At 41.6% G+C, this 20413-nt stretch overlaps 1 protein-coding gene across 4 annotated transcripts in view; it reads left to right on the top strand.

The window, feature by feature from the left end:
• Positions 1-20413, top strand: part of SLC25A26 (solute carrier family 25 member 26) — a 96454-nt gene that overhangs the window by 38241 nt on the left and 37800 nt on the right. For 3 of the 4 annotated variants that reach the window (XM_073569749.1, XM_073569752.1, XM_073569753.1), the window contains one exon: positions 670-717. The exons of the other annotated variant lie outside the window; for it this stretch is intronic. In XM_073569749.1, coding sequence (XP_073425850.1) covers positions 670-717 — 48 coding nt within the window. The remainder of the gene's footprint in view (positions 1-669; positions 718-20413) is intronic. 4 annotated transcript variants of the gene reach the window in all.

Below are 20413 nucleotides of genomic sequence, written 5' to 3'. Positions count from 1 at the left end.
ACAGAGACATTTATTTTGCATCAGACCTTAAAAAGGCGTCGTACCATTTGTACCGTATGTTATCATGGAGTAGGGCGCAACCCGTCGCTTGCCAGTCATGAGTTTGCCGACCAAATATGATTTTCTTTTTTTTTTCGGAAGTTGGTGAAGAGCAGAGGAAAATTTAACCAATTTCTAAAATCATCAATAAGATCCAAAAATATATTAAAAATATAGAACGGTACAGCTGTCATACATGAAATGTCTTAAAGGGATCCTGAGGCATTGGATATACAGTCCCATCTGTGATCAGCATGTTATAGAGCCGGAGGAGCTGAGCAGATTAATATATAGTTTTATGGGAATATTTCCATAGATCTTGCAATTATTTCATGTTGATTCCTAGGCTGTCAATCACCGATAAGACCGCCCACTGGACTCTTTAGCCCAGAATAGTCAGAAATGTAAATAAATACTGTGATAAATATTTTTTTTTAATGAAACTATGTATCACTTATCTGCTCCTCCTGCTCTGTAAGTTTGAGGTCAGACATCACGTTCAAAGATGACACTGTCACTTTAAAAAAGACGTTTTAACAAATATTCCAGGAAGGCATTATTGGGGTCATTGGATGATGATTCTTTTATTGGTTTGATGCCAACTCTGATTGGGTTCCATTGTTGTTACAGGGATTCCGAGGCCTATACCGAGGTTATAAGAGCACAGTCCTGAGAGAGGTAAGGCCCGTGACTATTTCATTATGCGTTTTCTAAAGGAGAACATACCATACAATTCTGACGGCATAGTAACATCTTAAGTTGTAAGGTGTTTTTTTTTTTTTTAAATATTCATCTTATGACTTTTTCTCGGCGGCTGACCTTTCCAACTCGACACAACATTCATACTCGCCAACAGTCCCTCAAATTGATCCGAGATGGGGTGTGGCTTTGCAAAACCACTCCCATAAGTGGGTGCTTTTTGCGTTCCAAGCTATTATGGCAGCATTCCCAGAAGGTCATTAAACCAGATGGTCTTGTACTTTTTCGAATTTTGCATTGGAAATTTTGGTAAATTATTCCTTTCAGCATTTTGAATAGTTAAATCAAAAATGGTTTCATATTTGTACCTTTTGGGTTTTATGGCGCTTAGTCAGGGGTTCTAAAAATGTTTCGCCAGATTTTAGGAATATTGGTTTCTTGAAATGGGGGTAAAAACAAAACCACAAACCACTGCCCATATCTCGGTTCCCAGTGTGAACTGGGATTCTAGTAAAACTTTGTAGAAGACATTTCACTGGATTTATTTTGTTCAAACTGGGTTCCTCCTCCAACTGTCAATGCTCTACTCATTCTCGAACAGTTTTTCTTTTTCTTCTGTGCCCCTCAGTTCCAAAGTTATACCCCTTGGTAATAATGCTATTTGTTCTTCAACCACCAGAGTTTTGGGCCTTACAATCCTAGAATGTTAGAGTTGGAAGGGACATCCAGGGTCATCGTGTCCAACCCTCTGCTTAAGGCAGGATTCACTAAACCATCTCAGACAGAGATCTGTGTGAAGGCTTCCATTGAAGGAGAACTCACCACCTCTCGTGGCAGCCTGTTCAACTCATTGATCACTATCAAAAAGTTTTTTATCTAATCTGTAGAACCTTGTAAAATCCTGTCTTTATTAAATTGTCCTTCTGTCAAAAGGTTTCTAAAATGTCCCCCAGCAATCTGCTATAATTGCGGTTAAGATAAACTAGTTTCCAAGTGTCCAATTTCCCTGCAGCACCCCCACAGGAGGAAGTAAGCATTGCACGATTCCTATTGAATTCCTTAACCGACAGCACCGGTTCCTCCAAAGCAGGAGATTCTAATCGTAGGTCTCTCTCTGAATTGGGTTCTAAACCAAAAGATCAAGAATGGGTTTTCTAAACTTGTGGACCCCATTTTTTTTTTTGTCTTCAGTAGTTACAGTATCACCTGCATCATAAAGTGATCCCTGCATCTGAAATATACGCCGCCCAAGAACTCCAGTCCTGTACTTATTTTACGCTTGTCACGATGACCCATCCTGTGTGACGCGACCTGCAGGCCGCGACCTGCAGGCCGGTAACTAAAACAACAAGACGCGGCCCGTGATACTGTCCTGTGTGACACGGTCCGCAGGCCGGTAACTTAAACAACAAGACACGGGGAAAGGGGAAACAGTTACAACGGTGGGCCTTGCGATAGGGAAAGGGGACGTGGAGATCTCCTGCACTCCCCTGAGTCAGTGTCCCTAACGCTCCTAACGTTTCCTATGCCGGTTACGCACCGGGTGCCGATCAGGAACCTGTGGCCCTAGCACACCCTACACCTATCCCTTGCTAGGGAGCTGGGTGGCGCAGGCACTGGCCCCGCCGCTGTACTAATACTAAGGAAAAACACAAACAGGGAAACACCACTTAGCTTTACTCTGTTGCACTTGCTCCTGGCAACAGAGTCAACCACCAGAATGCAGCTCTCCTCCTGAATCACTGCCACCAAGCTCTGTCAGAGCTACAAGGAAATCCGCTATGACTCCTTCCACACCAGGGCTAAGACAGTGCTGCAAGGAACACTTTCCAGCTCCTTCCTCCACCAAGGATGGTTGAAATGAACACTATCACCAACACTGATTGCAACACCTGTGATTCTTTTATAGCAGAGCCAGAGCAATCACACCTGCATTATAATCATGTGCACTTAACTAAAGGAACCAGATTGCAATGACGCTCACCACCACATGGGGCAAACTTAGAACAAAAGACACCACAGTGCAATAATCCTAATGGCCACCGAGGGCAAAAACCAAACTTAAGCACAGCTTAAGAAAAAAAAGGTTACCTGTGCTTTTTATATGTCCTGATCCAGCATGGATCATGACAACGCTCCACTAAACACGTGTAATTTTCTTCAGATTTCATCAAGATGCAGATGGAACACAAAGCCCAACAAGCCCCCGTGATTTATCCGAGGGCGCGCGAATAAATGAATACATTTCCATTCTCGGCAAAACTGATTTTTTTTGCATAAGGAACAAATGGGCGAGACCCGCCACTCCGCCGGCCTCGTAAAATCCATTCTGACTTACGTCAGCGCAGTAATTAATTTTCCCGGCTGATAGAAAGGAGCGGGAGGTGACCTTTCCAAGGTGTCGGCACTTTTGTAAGAGATTTAATTGGGGTCTTTTCCTTTGTGTATCCATAAAAGAACCTTCAAACCTGATTCCACATGAAATATTTGTTAATTTCCAGAAAGCCGTCAGTGGAGTGAAAACAATTATTGTTATGGTGAAATGGGCCCTTTTTTTTTCTTTATTTATTTTTTATTTTTTCTTGTTGGAAATAATGTGTCTTTTGCATGTTTAGGAGACAACATGCAATATATAATGAAGTCCACTTTATTGTGCAGATGATTTTTTTTTTTTTTTTAACCCATTTTTTGTCAACCTGAAACCTTAAAATATTGGATCCAAAAGTCTTTGTATTATTAATTATATTACTATATATATTTTTTTTTTAAAAAGCCGAGCTCCACAGCATTAAAGTGGTTTAGAAAAGAAATAATTAGAAACATTGCATCTCATTGAAAGGAAATGTGTTTTTTGTTAAATGCATTTTTAAAAGTTTTTGGCCATTTAATTTTTTTTCCCCCATGTTATATTTATTTATGGAGAATTTGCATTTTTCACATGAACATTAGTACCGTAGCAAAGACCCGCTTTCAGTGGAGCGGAGACAAAGACCCGTTCCCTCCGCTTTTGGTAGAGAGGGGACAAAGACGCGCTTGTCGTAGGAAGTGAGACAAAGACCCGCTCCTTCACGTCTTGTAGAGTGGGGACAAAGACCAACTTCCTGCCAGGGGGGATGGGGACAAAGATCTGCTTCACCCACTTCCCGTAGAGGGGGGACAATGACCCGCTCCCTCCGCCCCTCCACTTCCCATAGAGTGGGGACAAAGACCAACTTCCTGCCAGGGGGGATGGGGACAAAGATCTGCTTCACCCACTTCCCGTAGAGGGGGACAATGACCCGCTCCCTCCGCCCCTCCACTTCCCATAGAGTGGGGACAAAGACCAACTTCCTGCCAGGGGGGATGGGGACAAAGATCTGCTTCACACGCTTCCCGTAGAGTGGGGACAAAGACCAACTTCCTGCCAGGGGGGATGGGGACAAAGATCTGCTTCACCCGCTTCCCGTAGAAGGGGGACAAAGACCTGTGTCGCCTGCTTTCTGTAGAGGGGGACAAACACCCACTCCCTCCGCTTTCTGTAGAGGGGGGACAAAGACTTGTTCGCTCTGCTTTCCGTAGAGTTGGGACCAAGATCCGCTCGCCCTGCTTTACATAGAGGGGGGACTAAAATCCACTTCCCACAAAGGGGGGGGCAAAGACCTGCTTTTTCCACTTCCTATAATCCTTCTCAGTGTCTCTGCTGCTAGTAATGGATTACACTCGACAACAGGCAGTGGACGACAAGGTAGACAGAAGAGACTCATTGGCCGGTACATTGACGTTTTTTTTTTTTTTTACAGCCTAAGACAACTTAATTTTTAAATAAAGTGATTTGTAGATTGACTGTTGATCACATTCTCTGAAAGTACAGGGACCATTTAAAGGTTTTCCTTTCTCAAGTCTGAATTTGCACAGTATCTATTTGTAGGCTTTATCTATGAAGACACATACACACGTGGTCAAAATTGTTGGTTCCCCTCGTTTAATGACAGAAAAAACCACAATGGTGACAGAAATAACTTGAATCTGACAAAAGTAATAATAAATCAAAAATCTATGAAAATGAACAAATGAAAGTCAGACATTGCTTTTCAGCCATGCTTCCACAGAATTTATAAAAAAAATAAAACTCATGAAATCGGCCTGGACAGAAATGATGGTTCCTTAACTTAATATTTTGCTGCACAACCTTTTGAGGCAATCACTGTAATCAAACGATTCCTGTAACTGTCAATGAGACTTCTGCTCCTCTCGACAGGTATTTCGGCCCACTCCTCAAGAGCAAACTGTTCCAGTTGTCGCCTTTTCTAGACGGCATGTCTCAGCTCTTTCCAAAGATGCTCAGTAGGATTTAGGTCAGAGCTCATAGAAGGCCACTTCAGAATAGCCCAATGTTTTCCTCTTAGCCATTCTGGGGTGTTTTTAGCTGTGTGTTTTGGGTCATTATCCTGTTGCAAGACCAATGACCTGTAACTGAGACCAAGCTTTCTGACACTGGGCAGCACATTTCTCCCTAGAATCCATTGATAGTCTTGAGAGTTCATTGTATCCTGCATAGATTCTAGACACCCTGTGCCAGATGCAGCAAAGCAGCCCCAGAACATAACAGAGCCTCCTCCATGTTTCACTGTAGGGACAGTGTTCTTTTCTTGATATGCTTCTTTTTTCCATCTGTGAACATAGAGCTGATGTGCCTTGCCAAAAATTTCAATTTTTGTCTCATCTGTCCATAGGACATTCTCCCAGAAGCTTTGTGGCTTGTCAATATGTAGTTTGGCAAATTCCAGTCTGGCTTATGTTTTTTTTTTCAACAATGGTGTCCTCCTTGGTCGTCTCCCATGAAATCCTCTTTGGCTCATACAATGACGGATGGTGCGATCTGACACTGATGTTCCTTGAGCTTGAAGTTCACCTTTAATCTGTTTAGAAGTTTTTCTGGGCTCTTTTGTTACCAAGTTATTTCTGTCACCACTGGGTTTTTCTGTCATTAAACGAGGGGTATCTACAATTTTGACCACTTGTGTAGTTCTGAAATGGAGCTGTATACCCAAATCCTTCATATTTTTAATCAAGTCCACTTCCAACGTCTTTTTTTTTTTTTTTTTTTTTTTTGCACTATTGTGTGTCGACTTTGGCTCAGATTTCCTGTAACCTTTTTTCTTTCTTTTTCTGTAATGTGCTTCTGTTATTTCTAGCTTTTATTAATTGTCTCAGACCTTAAAAAGCCTCCTGCCTATTTTCCCTCAATAAAAATTTTTTTTTTTTTTTGTCCTCATACGTTTTTTTTTTTTTAATTTCATAGAACGGATTAAGCCTCTAATGCCGTCTCGGATAACGCCCAATAGGACGACCAACACAATTTTTTTTTTTTCTGACCCTGAAAGGGGGTTCTCCACTTTTAACAATTCCATCAGCTTTCCTTTATTGAGGAGCGATTGAGTAATTTCCCTACAGTGCCCCCCGCAGGAGAAATAAAGTATTACATCATATTTATTACAAATCGGCTATGTAATGCTGGTCAATGCCAGGTCCCAGGGGTAAGAGATGCTCTTTGTAGAGGTTCTCTGCACGTCTTGCTGCGGACAGGGAGCTTAGCGGTCAGGGCTGTTGATCTGTCGGCAGCGCAGCAGACAATAACTGACATCGGCATCAGCGGTGCCGGCTCTGTTCTGGACCTGGGTAGGGTGAGTAAAGTACAGTTTCAAGCAAACTTCAGCCAGGGAACTGGAAAAACCCTTTTAAATTATACAATTTCCTGCAACTACCACTAAAAATTGAGCTTCCATTGGGCGCAATAATAAACAGAGAATTTCATTATTTAAAGGGGTTGTTTCAATATCAGTAGTTATCACCTATTATCAGTATAGGTGATGTGTCTGATTGCTGGGGGTGCTTATCGATCATGAGAGCAGAGTTCATCACCTTCTCCCACCCCATTTCAATAGAGCTTTTCCCTAATTTGTAAGGGACATTTTTATTAAACACATTTTGCATGGCTCCTCATGAGAGATTGTGGGTCACTCTGCTCTCTGGTTCATGGGTACGGTGCCCTTTAAAAACTGTAATAGAAAGAGGTCCATTGAGATCTATAGGAGTTATGGAAAGGGTCAAACGCTGCATTGTTCCCCTCGTGGTTAAGCCTACCAAATGTGCACTTATATCCTATGTTTATATGGGATGATAAAGTCCTCTAAATCCCACCTATTGGGTCAGCTTTTTAGCCAAGACTATCTGTAAATCAGTCTCCCATGCCACCGCTAAAAAGAGTAGGTGTCCTAGAGAAGAATTGTAAAGCCATAAAGACCTCTCCAGAGAGAGGACATATTATCCTCACATTGAACATATGGGATTAATTATAACAGGGGAAGCGAGAAAGAGCTGACACTTCAACCTCCATTGAAGTAGGGCCTCCTGTCGTTAACTGGTAATTGCAACTAGCAATCTGATGAGAACCAGCCAAAAAGGCTAAGATTCGTATACTGCGAGATGAAAAAGTAACCTTCCGAGGCAAGAGCATCCTCTGTTCAAAGGATTTGTCTCAGACGCTCTGGAGGCAGTGGGTCAGTGGTGAATATTGGAGTCTGCGTCGATCCGATATTTATGGGAGTTGAATTTTTGGTGTTGTAGCGATGGGGGGTGAACATAACGCATTCACTCGCGTCACCGCAAGGCCGTGCTATCCCCTCCAACTTAATAATGGTCAGATGGATGATGCTTTCCCTGCCATGTTAAATCTCTATAGAAAGGTAAAATCACAATTACGAGCTAAAAAAAAAAGCAGACTCCTAATTTGATGGCTTCTGTAATGTCTTCCCCTGCTGTAACTGTGTATCAAAGGCAATATATGGTTGTACACAGCCCACTGGTCCATAACACCGACATGTAGAGTTTTTTTTTGCCAATGTTGGAAAGATCCTATAGGGTTGTTACAATATAGATGTGACCCCTTTTTCTATTCCCAAATAACCCCTTAGAGGCATGTATTTAGGACTAAAAAAAATTTTTTGCAATTCGGTTTCACTTTTTTTTTTTTTTTGCAGGTTTTGTTTTTTCGCATATTTAGCTTTGATGTGGTCTATAATCCTAAACTCACAGAAAGGTGCCCAGAAAAGAGACACACAGGAATTACAAATTCTCCTATCCTTTAATCTGTACGAGCTCGCTGACAGATTATCAGTTAACTCATTCTGCAGCCAGTGTAGCAGAGAGGCTATCGGTGCGAAATGTTTGATTTTGAAAAAATTCTATCAAACAGTATAAATAATAGGACAATGGTCTCTGCACCGACAAAAAAATGAGCAAAGTGTGAGTATTTTGCTGCTGTTTGAAATCCACCGTGGAAATCTAATATATAAAGCTATAAGTGTGTGTGTGTGTATGTCCGGGATAGGCATCCGCACCGTCGCAGCTACAGCCAAAAAATTTGGCACAGTCACAAGTCTGGACCCCGAGAGTGTCCTAGGCTATGTTGTGAGGCGAAATTTTAACCCCGCGCGTTCCCGTGTTCCAATTCACCAAACAATTTTGCCTCTATCTACATAATGGGGAAAAAGTGTGTGTATATCAAGCCCCGCCCCTCATTATGATGTCATAATGGTTGACTATGAGATGGAGGATGTGTGTTGGGTATATGGGCATGGGACTATGGGATGGAGGATATGTATGATGGGTATATGGGCACGGGACTATGGGATGGAGGATGTTTGATGGGTATATGGGCACTCGACTATGGGATGGAGGATATGTATGATGGGCATGGGACTATGGGATGGAGGATATGTATGATGGGTATATGGGCACTGGACTATGAGATGAAGGATATGTATGATGGGTATATGGGCACTGGACTATGGGATGGAGGATATGTATGATGGGTATATGGGCACTGGACTATGGGATGGAGGATATGTATGATGGGTATATGGGCACTGGACTATGAGATGAAGGATATGTATGATGGGTATATGGGCATGGGACTATGGGAGGATATGTATGATGGGTATATGGGCACTGGACTATGGGATGGAGGATATGTATGACGGGTATATGGGCACCGGACTATGAGATGAAGGATATGTATGATGGGTACATGGGCATGGGACTATGGGAGGATATGTATGATGGGTATATGGGCACGGGCCTATGGGATCGTGGCTATGTATGATGGGTATATGGGCACGGGACTATGGGATGGAGGATAATTATAATTTGCTATAACTAACCACAGTTAGTTACTATGCCCGGGCAGCGCCGGGCTCTTCAGCTAGTCTGTCGTAAAAGCTGCACAATGGATCAATTTCGGCCGCAGATTATTTTTATTTGTCATCCTTATTTGTTTCTCTGAGGATTTCCTTTCCAGAAAATTCTGCTTTGTGGGATTCTCTAAGTTGTATGCGGAAAAAAATAGTGGAAATCCACAGCGGCCAAAATGGCAGCAGATTTTATTACGATGATACTTTTTTTTTTTTCTTTCCCTATAACATGGCTATTTATAGTGAAAAAATTATCACGAGCATATTGAGAAGAATATAGTGGTTTGAGTTAAAATGCACTTTTTTTTATCCTCTCCATAAGCAATACAATACATGACCACAAGAGGGCAGTAGTTGCATGCATATTCTGCACTCTCCCAAATCCTGAAACACTCAGAGATTAGACTCTTCCAAAATCATCCCCCCTCCCGCTCCCTACGCTGCAAATTTGGATTATTAGTAAAAATGACAAACTTTCTTGCACATCTTAGCCAAAATATCTACCAATGCCTCATATATATTACTTTCGGAAAGGATTATATAGCCATCCTGATATGGATTTTTTTTCGAGGTAAGTACACCAGTCTCATCAGGTTGAATGGATCTATATGACATGTGTTTTTTTTTTTTTTTGTCTTTCCTGAGCTTCACAAACGCCACCATTTATTGATCTTGTATTATGCAGGGACTCGCAATATGACCCCGTTTAAGTGAATAGGGCCGCGTTCCATGTCCCTTAGACAGGGGCATAGATGATAACTTTGCTACCCAGGGAACCAGGAGCTGCTCTTACCTGTGCTGCTGCTAGTACTTCATTCTGAGGCTTTTTGGGGTCTTGTCCAGAAGACTTCCCCCTCCCCCCCTTCTCAGTCATCAATCAATGATGGCATCAAATATAATTTATTGTAAAATATAATAAAAAAAAAGTTAAAAATAAAATATTAAAAAATAATGTAAAATATAATAACAAATATTCAAAAAATGTAAGAATGATGTAAAATATAATAAATATTCAAAATAAAATATAAGAATAATGTAAAATTTAATACAAAATATTCAAAATAAAATATAAAAAATAATGTAAAATAGAATAAAAATTCAAAATAAAATATAAAAAATATTGTAAAATAAAAATATTCAAACTAAAATCTAAAAAATAATGTAAAATAGAATAAAAAAATATTCAAACTAAAATATAAGAATAATGTAAAATATAATTAAAAATCAAAATAAAATATAACTAATATAGCAAAAACGCAGTAAATATAATTAAAAAACTGCAAAATATAATAAAATATATACTAATATAATACAAAAGTAATAAATAATAGTCCAAAATATAATATAAAATATAACAAAAAGCAAATATTTATATAGTTATATTAATAGTTATGTTTGCTTTTTAACCCTTGCAGGAGCTTCCTCCAGTGCTCAGTGTTGCCACCTATTGAGTAATTCATCCATTTGCTTTTGCTTCTTCTGTTTTAGTGGGGGCGTGTTGATGACTTCTTTTTTTTTTCAAGATAAGTCGTCAATATCCAAATGTTGGACAATCCCTTTAAGGATTTAAGGTCTCAGCTTTGATAATAGCAGTTTCTCATCACTCCGATAATACACCAGCGGAGGTTTCCCCAACGAGGAGCCTGAACTTTTGAGAGGCTGCAGATAACAGATGTGAACGATTCCCGAAGGAAAACAGCAGAGCGCGGTTATCTCGGGGAGGATCTCCGCACTCCTGTTCTGTTAGCTTTAGGCCAAATAACTTTCAATAAAAGACATCTTTATTCATCTCCTTCCATGTGTCCAGTCACGGGGAATCCGAAAGAAGATTTTTTTTTTTTTTTTTTATACAGTTTTCACAATCCAGCAAAATCCTCCACAATTTAATTATCTGGAGGGCATTCACTTAATTAATGTGTCATCTGGGTACGGTTCTAGATGTCGGATGTCTGATGTAGGGTAATTAATCTTTTCTTACACAACTGGAATTTTTTTTTCCCTAGTAGTAAAAAAAAAAAAAAAAAGTAGAGAAAAGAGTCTTTTCCATGACTCTCGGCCCCCATTCCAGTAGATCCCTGTGCACCTCAGCTCTGAGCCGCACGTTACCACCTGGCGTATGCAGTCAAATTATCCAGGGACTCCCAGAGGCGAAAAGGGTGACCTCTTGGCTTTCATCGGTGTGGTATGTCCCTAGTTTGTTTTTTTTTTTTTTTTTTTCCCCCAACTGTCCTAAAAGAATGTAAAAGCTGCAGCCAATCAGGCTGCAGTGGTCACGTTACACTCCCCCTACTATTGGCAGAGGATCGACATCTTTCCGAGAAATAAGCAGAGAATTGACGCCTGTACAAAACCCTTTTATGATTGTATAGTTTAGATCTTCTGACGGTCATTTTTAAAGGGTTTGTCTCTTGAAGAAGACCCTTTCTCTTAAACTGCCTGATTGCCACCAATCCAGCTCCTGGAACCACCAACGATCGGGTGATCATACCCATCCCTACAACGGTATATGGTCAACCATGTGTTACACAGATGGGCCAAGTAGGTCTTAGTGTCAGCTATGGTTATTAGCTCCTCGCTGTGCCACATAAAGGGGTACTGTGCCGAAATTGGGTGCGTAAGCAACGTTTGTCTTTTTAGACGACTCCCTTTAAAAGTGATGATCATCATGGATGAAGTTGGATGTCTCTGAAGGTGATCAGTTGTCTTAAAGGGTCTCTCCTCACATTAAAACTTACAAGCTATCCAAGTTGGTGAGAATCGGTTCACTGAGACCTCCGCCAATCCCCCCAAAAAAGGGCTCTCAACTGCCCTACAGGGATAGAGAATAAAAATGGGCACTCACTGCTTGATTCTGACGATGCGTTTCAGATCTCCATCCACCAAATTGGTGGTAATACCAATGGTCGGGCTGCTTTTTAGATAGGTAGTAACTTTTACATTTGTGAATAACCCTTTAAATAGTATCTAACCTTTTTTATTATTTACTTATTTTCAGTCTTTGTGAAACTTTGTTATATACTCCATTGCTACCTTTTCTCCTAAAGGTCATGCTGAAAGTGCTTTTATCTTCCGAGTTTATGCTCTTTTACAAGCTGCTTTCATCTGCCAAAAACCATATTCAGATACTTTTTCACAGGCGCTCGCTCTGCGTGAGCCTCTCTCCCCCTTCTGAGCATAAGAGAGGGGAGCAGAGTGTTTGTAAATAGTGTTTTGAGCATGGGTTCGCCCTAGAGTGGCAGTTCAAAGCAGCATGTAAAAGAGCACAAATTAGGCAGCTAAAACAGCTCTTTCAACCTGATGTCTGAGAGTGTAGGCAGCAAAATAGGGTATTGGAGTTTATGACAAAGTTTTTATATCTTCATAAAAGCTGATCGTTTAATGAAATCTCTTTATGGAATGAATTAGATGGTATTTCGTATGACCCTTGTTGTATATCCGTAACATTGGCATATGGGATTCAAGTGTAAATATGGGATATATGGAAATAAACAGAAATCTTGCCACCGTTGGTAGCTGGTTCTCGTACTGTAGTATGAGCATATATTATAGAACTTCTTCCAGACCGGCGCTCTGCATTATCTAGTTATCTGCCCTGCATTCAGCCCGCACATTGTCTACAGCAAGGAATCATAGCCGTGAAATCTGGCAGGCACTTTTCATGATAATTAGTTCAATATACCGACCGAATCTGCAAATTAGAAGTTCAAAGAGACCCGTGGACACGTATGAAAGCAGAGTCTTGGCATTTCTCACGTTCAGCTTGTTTCAAGATATTTTTTTTTTTTCATCTGCTAACAACAAATGGATTGCACACAGCACATCAAACCTTTTTTATCGTCTCCTCTTCGTTCAAAGAGCTCACACACTTTTTTAAGTGATAGAGTTTAATCGACTTCTACATTCCGAAGAAAAGAAGAAATGTGTTGATCTTCTCTGTTGTCCTCTACCTTTAACACTGACGTTAACTTTATCTTCAGTCCACTACTTTTCTTAGTTTTGTTTTGTTTTTTTGTTTTTAAGGAATGTCTTCCCTTTTAAAAAACAACTTCTTTTTTTTTTTTTTTTTTTTAAAAATAACATGGAGATTGTGGTTCCATTTTCCTGATATTTCTGGTTCACTTGAAGTCACCACTAGAGGGAGCTGCAGAGCTTACTGCAGACATTTCCATTTTTTTTATGCCGTAAGCTCCTAATTTATAGTAGCATAATGACCATTGCAGGCACATGGTTTTATCGTTAAAGGGGTAGTCCAGTCTACATTTTTTATTTATTTTACTCACTTATATAGCTTTGCAGACATTTTCATCGCTGTCCCCATTGGGGTTCACAATCTATACTCCCTATCAGTATGTCTTTGGAATGTGGGCGGAAACTGGAGAACCTGGCGGAAACCCACACAAACACAGTGAGAACATTCAAACTCCTTGCAGATGTTGTCGTTGGTGGGATTTGAACCCAGGACCCTAATGCTGCAAGGCTGCAGTGCTAACCACTGAGCCACCATACGGTGGTAACCACTGAGCCACCACCTGCACCTAAATAAGCTATCCACTGAATGGGTGATTTCCATAAGACCAGCGTGAGTCCTGATTTTGGGACCCCAACCGATCACCTGATTGGCAGACTTGTGTTCTTTTTTTGACAGCCGGTGACCAGAGCGCTTTGCTATCGTCGTCGGTGTCACAGACTTCAATGGGGATTCAAGGCTGATTGCTACAATTGTAGACTTATGGGGCCCCTCACATATCTAACAGTGTCACATATCTTCTGCAGTGGTGTATACTTGTTTAGGCTGGAATATCCCTTTAAGGTACTAAATGATTTGACTGATACCATTTTTTGTTAAAGGGGTTGTCCGGGCTTTTCACATAATCTCAGTACGTATCTGGGCTGCAGAATTATGACAATAAGTAATTTACTTTCTGTCACTAGTTTGCACGGTTTTCTTGATATTCTGAACAGAACATCCAAGGGGGGGTGTTATGGCATTGAAATGAGAACTAGTTGTAACCTCCTACTCTACTCCAAACATGCCCTCTATAGCAACAACCCCACCCTCCATAGCTACAGGCCCTCCCCGTCCACATGAAGAAGCCCTCATCACACAGTAATAAATCCTCCCCCTCTAGCAGCCTCACTGCAGAGAGCAGACAACCCAGCTGCTCCTCCCCCAGACACACGCTGAACAGTGATCTATGGAAAGTGAAACTCTAGTGAGGAGAGAAAACCATCCTGTTTTCTGGGCCACTCCATGATTACAATACATAACTCATTATCAGTAATTCCTTCCCTCACTGTCCCAGGCTGCTGGCAGCAGTGAGAACAGACTGTGTGATGGGCAGTGATGGGGGTCTGCAGCTTCTAATCTGCACAGGGCATGGCAGTCACTGATGTAATCTGTTGTGTGACAAAGCCTCTGCTGTGTGAATGAGACAGCTCTGTGTCACTGATGTCTTCACACAGCAGCAGATTTGGTGCAGTGTATGTGTGAGCAATGTGTCTCTAATGACACAAACACTGATGGGAGCAGCCTGTCTCAGAATACAGGACGATTTTCTCTCCTCACTAGTTTCACTTTCCATAGATCACTGTTCAGCGTGTGTCTGGGGGAGGAGCAGCTGGGTGGTCTGCTCTCTGCACTGAGGCTGCTGGAGGGGGAGGATTTGTTACTGTGTGATGAGGGCTTCTTCATGTGGACGGGGAGGGCCTGTAGCTATGGAGGGTGGGGTTGTTGCTATAGAGGGCATGTTTGGAGTAGAATATGAGGTTACGACTAGTTCTCATTTCAATGCCATAACACCCCCCCTCCCCCCCTTGGACGTTCTGTTCAGAATATCTAGAAAACCGTGCAAACTAGTGACAGAAAGTAAATTACTTATTGTCATAATTCTGCAGCCCAGATATGTACTGAGATTATGTGAAAAGCCCGGACAACCCCTTTAAGGTTTTAAAACGGAATGTTCTTCTTAAAGGGGCGTGTCCTTTCACAAAAAAAGTCAATACTCTTAAAGGGACCTTCTACTCTCTGGTTTTTGAAAAGTCGCTATATATCTCTCATTTACTGGTACCCCTTGTTTCCTTCTCCCCATGTCACTGCAGCAGAGGAGGCGAATGGAGGGCACTGGGTAAAGTGACTATACATGAGAAATGTACAGTCTCTTAAAGGGTAATGGTAATTTTAATTTTTATTTCATAAATCAATAGTACACATGAAAATAAGCAACTTTGTAATGTATCTTATCAGAGAAATCTGCTTCTTTCTCCTCCAGGATTGATCTGTCACTTGGGTAAAATCTGTTTTCTGCGATGATAGATTTTCCCATTACTGAGAGAGATGACAGTTGGTGCTTATAAACTTCTATGGAGGAGGGAGGAACTACAGGCAGGCACAGGCATTCCACTGCAAGTTCTCATGATGCAACAGTTACACTTCTCCATAGAACTTTATGAGCACCATCTGTCATCTCCTATCTCAGTAATGGGAACATCTGTGCTTGCTGAGTACAGATATTATTTTGTGAATTGAGAATTTTGACAATGAAAAATCAGTCCAGGAGAAGAAAATCGTGGATTTATTTGATATGTATTAAAAAGTTTCTTATTTTCACATGTGCTTGAATTGATTTATGGGGAAAAAAAAAAAGGAACAGTTACTCTTTAAGTGTATTTTTACTTAATAGACTAGGATGCTCCTATTTCAGAATCCTCATTAGCAAGAGTGAAGAGTCGATGGTAAAAAAAAGCAACTTGCTCCTAAGGTCCCTGGACATTAATGAGTCACATGGACAGTCATTGATTTAATAAGTGTAATTCTTCATATCTCCTGTGGGGGCACTGTAGGGAAATGAAACACTTGTTTTTTTTTTTTTTTCCTCGACAGATCGCAGATGATCTGTGATGGCTATTTGTTAGAAGAACCCTATAATAAAAAAAAAAATCTGAACTCTTGTTGACATGTACAAAATATGGAAAATGGGCCCAGAAAAGCTTTAATTAAATTCACAGTATAAAAAAAAAAAAATTTGAGCACGTTTTAAATAATAAATGGAAGACGCTATCAGCCAGCTCGGTATCACTTTATAGGTACTGTTATGGCCTCTTTAGTAACGGAAACGTGGTCTGGTCCCCAACCTGTAGAGTTGTGAGATGTGTATGTGTGTGTGTATATATTTTAAATATTTTTTTTTTTGTAAATAATCACAGAATTACAGATGATCCAATATTTTGGAAGCCCCCCGTATAATAGGAGGGATCGCGAGGGAAAATATTTTAGATTTATTGGAAATCATTGGATCGAGTCCAATCTGATTGCAGCTGCATATAGTTATCTGTGTAAATCTTCACGGCACATTGTGTCCCTCCAAAATCTTCGACACACACCTTTTTATTACTCACGGGGTGTGAAAAACAAGACACGGGACGGTTGTAGGTTATTTGTGCCGAGATCTACTTCCTCCAGGTGCGAGCGTTGCCTTCATTCTCCATACTTTCTCAGATGATGGTGATCTCTTTATTGGGACTATGTCCTATAAAACGGATTGAGCATTTATCATCATGGCGGCCATAACGCTACTCCGTAAAATAGTCAACGTAATTAAATATGGTTCTGGAAGAAGGAACCATTCCCCACCGGCAGATTTTACTGCGGAAGTCTGGAGGACTTCGCAAGAGCTTTTATCTTGGAATTGTTGGTCAAACTTTGCCTAAATGAAAAGTAAGAAACTTTTGTAATAGATTACATCAGAGAAATATGCTCCTTTCTCCTTATCAGCCACTTCTGCTATCCTGAACTCAACATTGACTCTGTAATACAGCTAATAACCATCTTGGTCAAATCATGATGGGCTGCCAGAACACTGAGGAGTCAGATTACAGCTGCCTTCTAAAGTCTATGAAAAGGGGAGGTGGTGAGGCAGAGGAGGAGGGAGAACCTTTACAGATGGGGTTTCTGCTTTCTAGTAAATGTGTTATGTTTTTGTTTCACCCCAAAGCTGGATGTACAGTTACACTGCTCAGTACTGTGTGTAATGTCCTCTATGCTGCTTCTGAGTATGTGCTACATAGACATGAGGGATTCCTGCTCTCCTTTCTGTGTGCGCTGTGTATGGGAAACATCATGGCAGCTAATGTACACCCAACACCCACTAGCTCAGAGACAACTGAAAATTAGAGAGCCTGCAGAGGTGAAAATGCAGGATTCAAGTCGTATAATTAGAAAACCCTATTAAGTCTCTGGTTCTCCGTTGGTGTTGGGTGACGGTCTCTGTGGGAGTTGTAATATCCGCCGGTTTGGACTCTTCTGTGTTTCAGAGCTACTTTGCCTGCTACCTTCAGAAAGCGTCCTGTTGTCTCTCCATATTTCACTGTTTCCTGCTCCTCTGAACCCAGTTTCTCAGTTTCTTTGACATCCATCATATGATACCACCACAAATGATTTATTTAAAAAAAAATCAGACGTCGCCTGGGTCTAGGGTTTAAAGGAGTCGGTCAGTAGGATCAACCCTCCTAAGCCATCTATACGGGCATGTACAGTAGGTCATGGGAAGCTTAATAAATTGATACCTTGGTATTTGCGATCCCATGTTTTATTCCAGAGCAATCAACTTTTTTTTTTTTTTTTAATGTAAATGAGCTGTTCAGATCTATGGGCCGGACATAGATCTTCGAGACTCTGCCTCCGGATCTTAGTCTGAATGAAAGAGGGCGTTGCCAGTGGGAGATATGTAGATGAGGAGAGCAGTCATATATCACATTGGTAACACTTCCTTTCATTTAGGCTAAGCTCTGGGGAAAATTCTCAGGGAGATCTATGTTCGGCCCATAGATCTTAAGAGGTCAATTACATATTAAGAAAAACATTGATTTGTCTGGAATAAGACATTGGTTCGCAGATATCAAGGTATCATTTTATCCAGCTTCCTATGACCTACATGCCCATATAAAAGGCTTAGTAGGGTTGATCCTTTTGACCGATTCCCTTGAAAGTGAACCTGTCACCAGGTTTGGCCGATAGGAGTTACGGCCACTGCCCTTCAGCGCTGATATACATCATTCTGTAATGCTGTAGATAAGCCCCCGGTCCGACATGCAAGATAAGAAAAATAAGTTTTATTATACTCAACCGGGGGGGCGGTCCTGTCTGATGGGTGTCGCAGGTCCAGCACCTCCCATCTTGCGACGACGCCTTCCTGTTGCTCCTCCGCAGGCGTACTTTATCTGTCCTGTTGAGGGCAACGTAAAGTACTGCAGTGTTCAGGCGCCGGGCCTCTCTGAACTTTGCCGGCGCCTGCGCACTGCTGGAATTTGCTCTGCTCTCAACAGGGCAGAGAAGTGCGCCTGCGCAGGAGCGTGGTGCCAGGGAGCCATGAAGCAAGCAGGAGGGTGGCATCACAAAAAGATGGGAGGCGCCGGACCCGGACCTGCGATACCTATCGGATCGGACCGCCCCCCCCCCCCCCCGGGTGAGTATAATAAGTTATTATTGTTCTCTTACAGGTCGGGTTGGGGACAGATATTCAACATTATAGGATGCTGTAGATAAGCCCTGAAAGGCGGTGGCCGTAACTGCTATCTGCCAAACCTGGTGACAGGTTCCCTTTAAGAATCACTATTTCCCTGATGGAAAGTCTAATACTGACCTTGGATCTTAGTTTTTTTTTTTCCTACGTCATCCTGGGTCTTTCTACCTGTCTCTGACCGTTTTCATGGGTTTCATCCTTGGCTTTCTTGATCTACTCATCTATATTTTATCATCGCCTAATTGACGTCCTCATCGTCGGCACCGATCAGTGACCATTCTGGGGACCTGTGCCCCATAGGGTCTCCTCTACGGGGATGAGTAGGGGTGAAGAACAATTGGATACTACTATCTTGGCGAGTTCTGTAACACCAATTGGTGGTCTACAAACTGAAAGCCGGTCCTACGGAACCAGGGAAATGGGTAGTTGGACAGTGTCCAATCGCACGTGGAGCAGAGACCAGCCGTACTGTAAAATGGGTCATCATATTTGCTCAAGAAGTTGACAAATGCCTTAACAAAGCCGTGTTTTTGGAGTTTTTATTTTTTTTGGATTTTTGAGTTGTTACAGCGTGCTCTTACATCGGTGTGACTCAGCCAGTATTTTTTTTTTTTTTTCACCCATATATTTTCCATTCTTGAAAAAAAAAAAAAAATTTGTGAAACTTGTACAAAAAAAATGTAAAGTAAATATTGCTTTGTGGGTCTTGTCAAGCATCGCTGCCTCACAAAAGTGAAGAAAACACTTTAAACAAATATCATATGTACAGTGGAAGGGGTGACATGTAGCCGGGCGGCAACTCAATCACCGAGACAGCAAAAAAAATTCATTGAATAGCCTATATTCCTTTTTTTTTTTTTCTTTTTATAATTTCTTTCTCCTTTTTTAATCATTTGTCCAAAGTGACAACAAGAACAATCACAAATAAACGCTAACAAAACCAAACAAGCAAAAGCATTTTCGGGAGTGACGTATCGGACTGAGAATTCTTTTCAGTCTTTTGGAACGGGATTCACCTCACACCTGCTTGGGTTTGGCTGAAATTTTCGAAGTTGAGAAAATAAAGGAGAAAAAAAAAAAATAGACTATACAGGCCACTTGAGAAAACCAAACCCATTTCTATATCTTCATCAACGTAAAGAAAAAAGCAATAAAATTCTGTTCTGAATAGGGATAAAAAAAAATAGGAAATCAATCTGTTAGGGTCTAAAGATTAAAATCAACCATGAGATGCAAGAAGACAAAATTCTGCAACTTGGATGCCATAGGGAAGACATATTTTAGGATGAATCAATTTAAAGGGGTTGGCCGGTGTAAACAAGGATAGGTGATCGATCGGTGGAGGTCCGACTGCTGTTGTCGGCACCGATCAGCAGAACTTGTTAAAATGGAGCCGATGTGTGCATGCTCCACTGCATTTTCTCGTGATCGAGCATGCTTTCTTAAATTGAGTTTGCATAGTTGGGTCTACAAGGGTACTAGATCTCCTTATAGAGACCACCAAGCTCTTAGGAAGAAAGTTGGCTCTGTTGGTAGTAGCTACCCTAGAATTCCATTTCAGACCCTTTAAACAGGTTATGCCACGTGATTGGATATTGAGCCTAAAGCCCCCATCTCACGAAGCGAGATTGCTGAAGCGTCACCGATTTTGTGACGCAGCAGCGATCTCGCTGTATGTGACATGCAGCGGGGACTGCCCCCCCCCCCCCCCCCGCTGGATATCGCTGATCGTGCTCGAATGTCCTAGGCCATTTTTTCATCGTTGGTGTCCCGCTGGCCAGCGCGCATCGCTGTGTTTTGACCCGACAAGCGACCTCGTTGGCGACGCAGAACTCAGGGACGCAGGCTGGAATCGTTCAGAAAAGCTGCTGTGTGACAAGGTACCAACGACCGCCGAGGATCGCTGGATGGTTGCTGCATCGCTGA

Source organism: Dendrobates tinctorius, unplaced genomic scaffold, assembly GCF_039654945.1.
Source record: "Dendrobates tinctorius isolate UK_male_01 unplaced genomic scaffold, ASM3965494v1 ptg000027l, whole genome shotgun sequence".
NCBI lineage: Eukaryota > Metazoa > Chordata > Amphibia > Anura > Dendrobatidae > Dendrobates > Dendrobates tinctorius.
The sequence above is the reverse complement of the archived record's forward strand: the minus strand, read 5'-3'. Positions and strand labels throughout refer to the sequence as shown.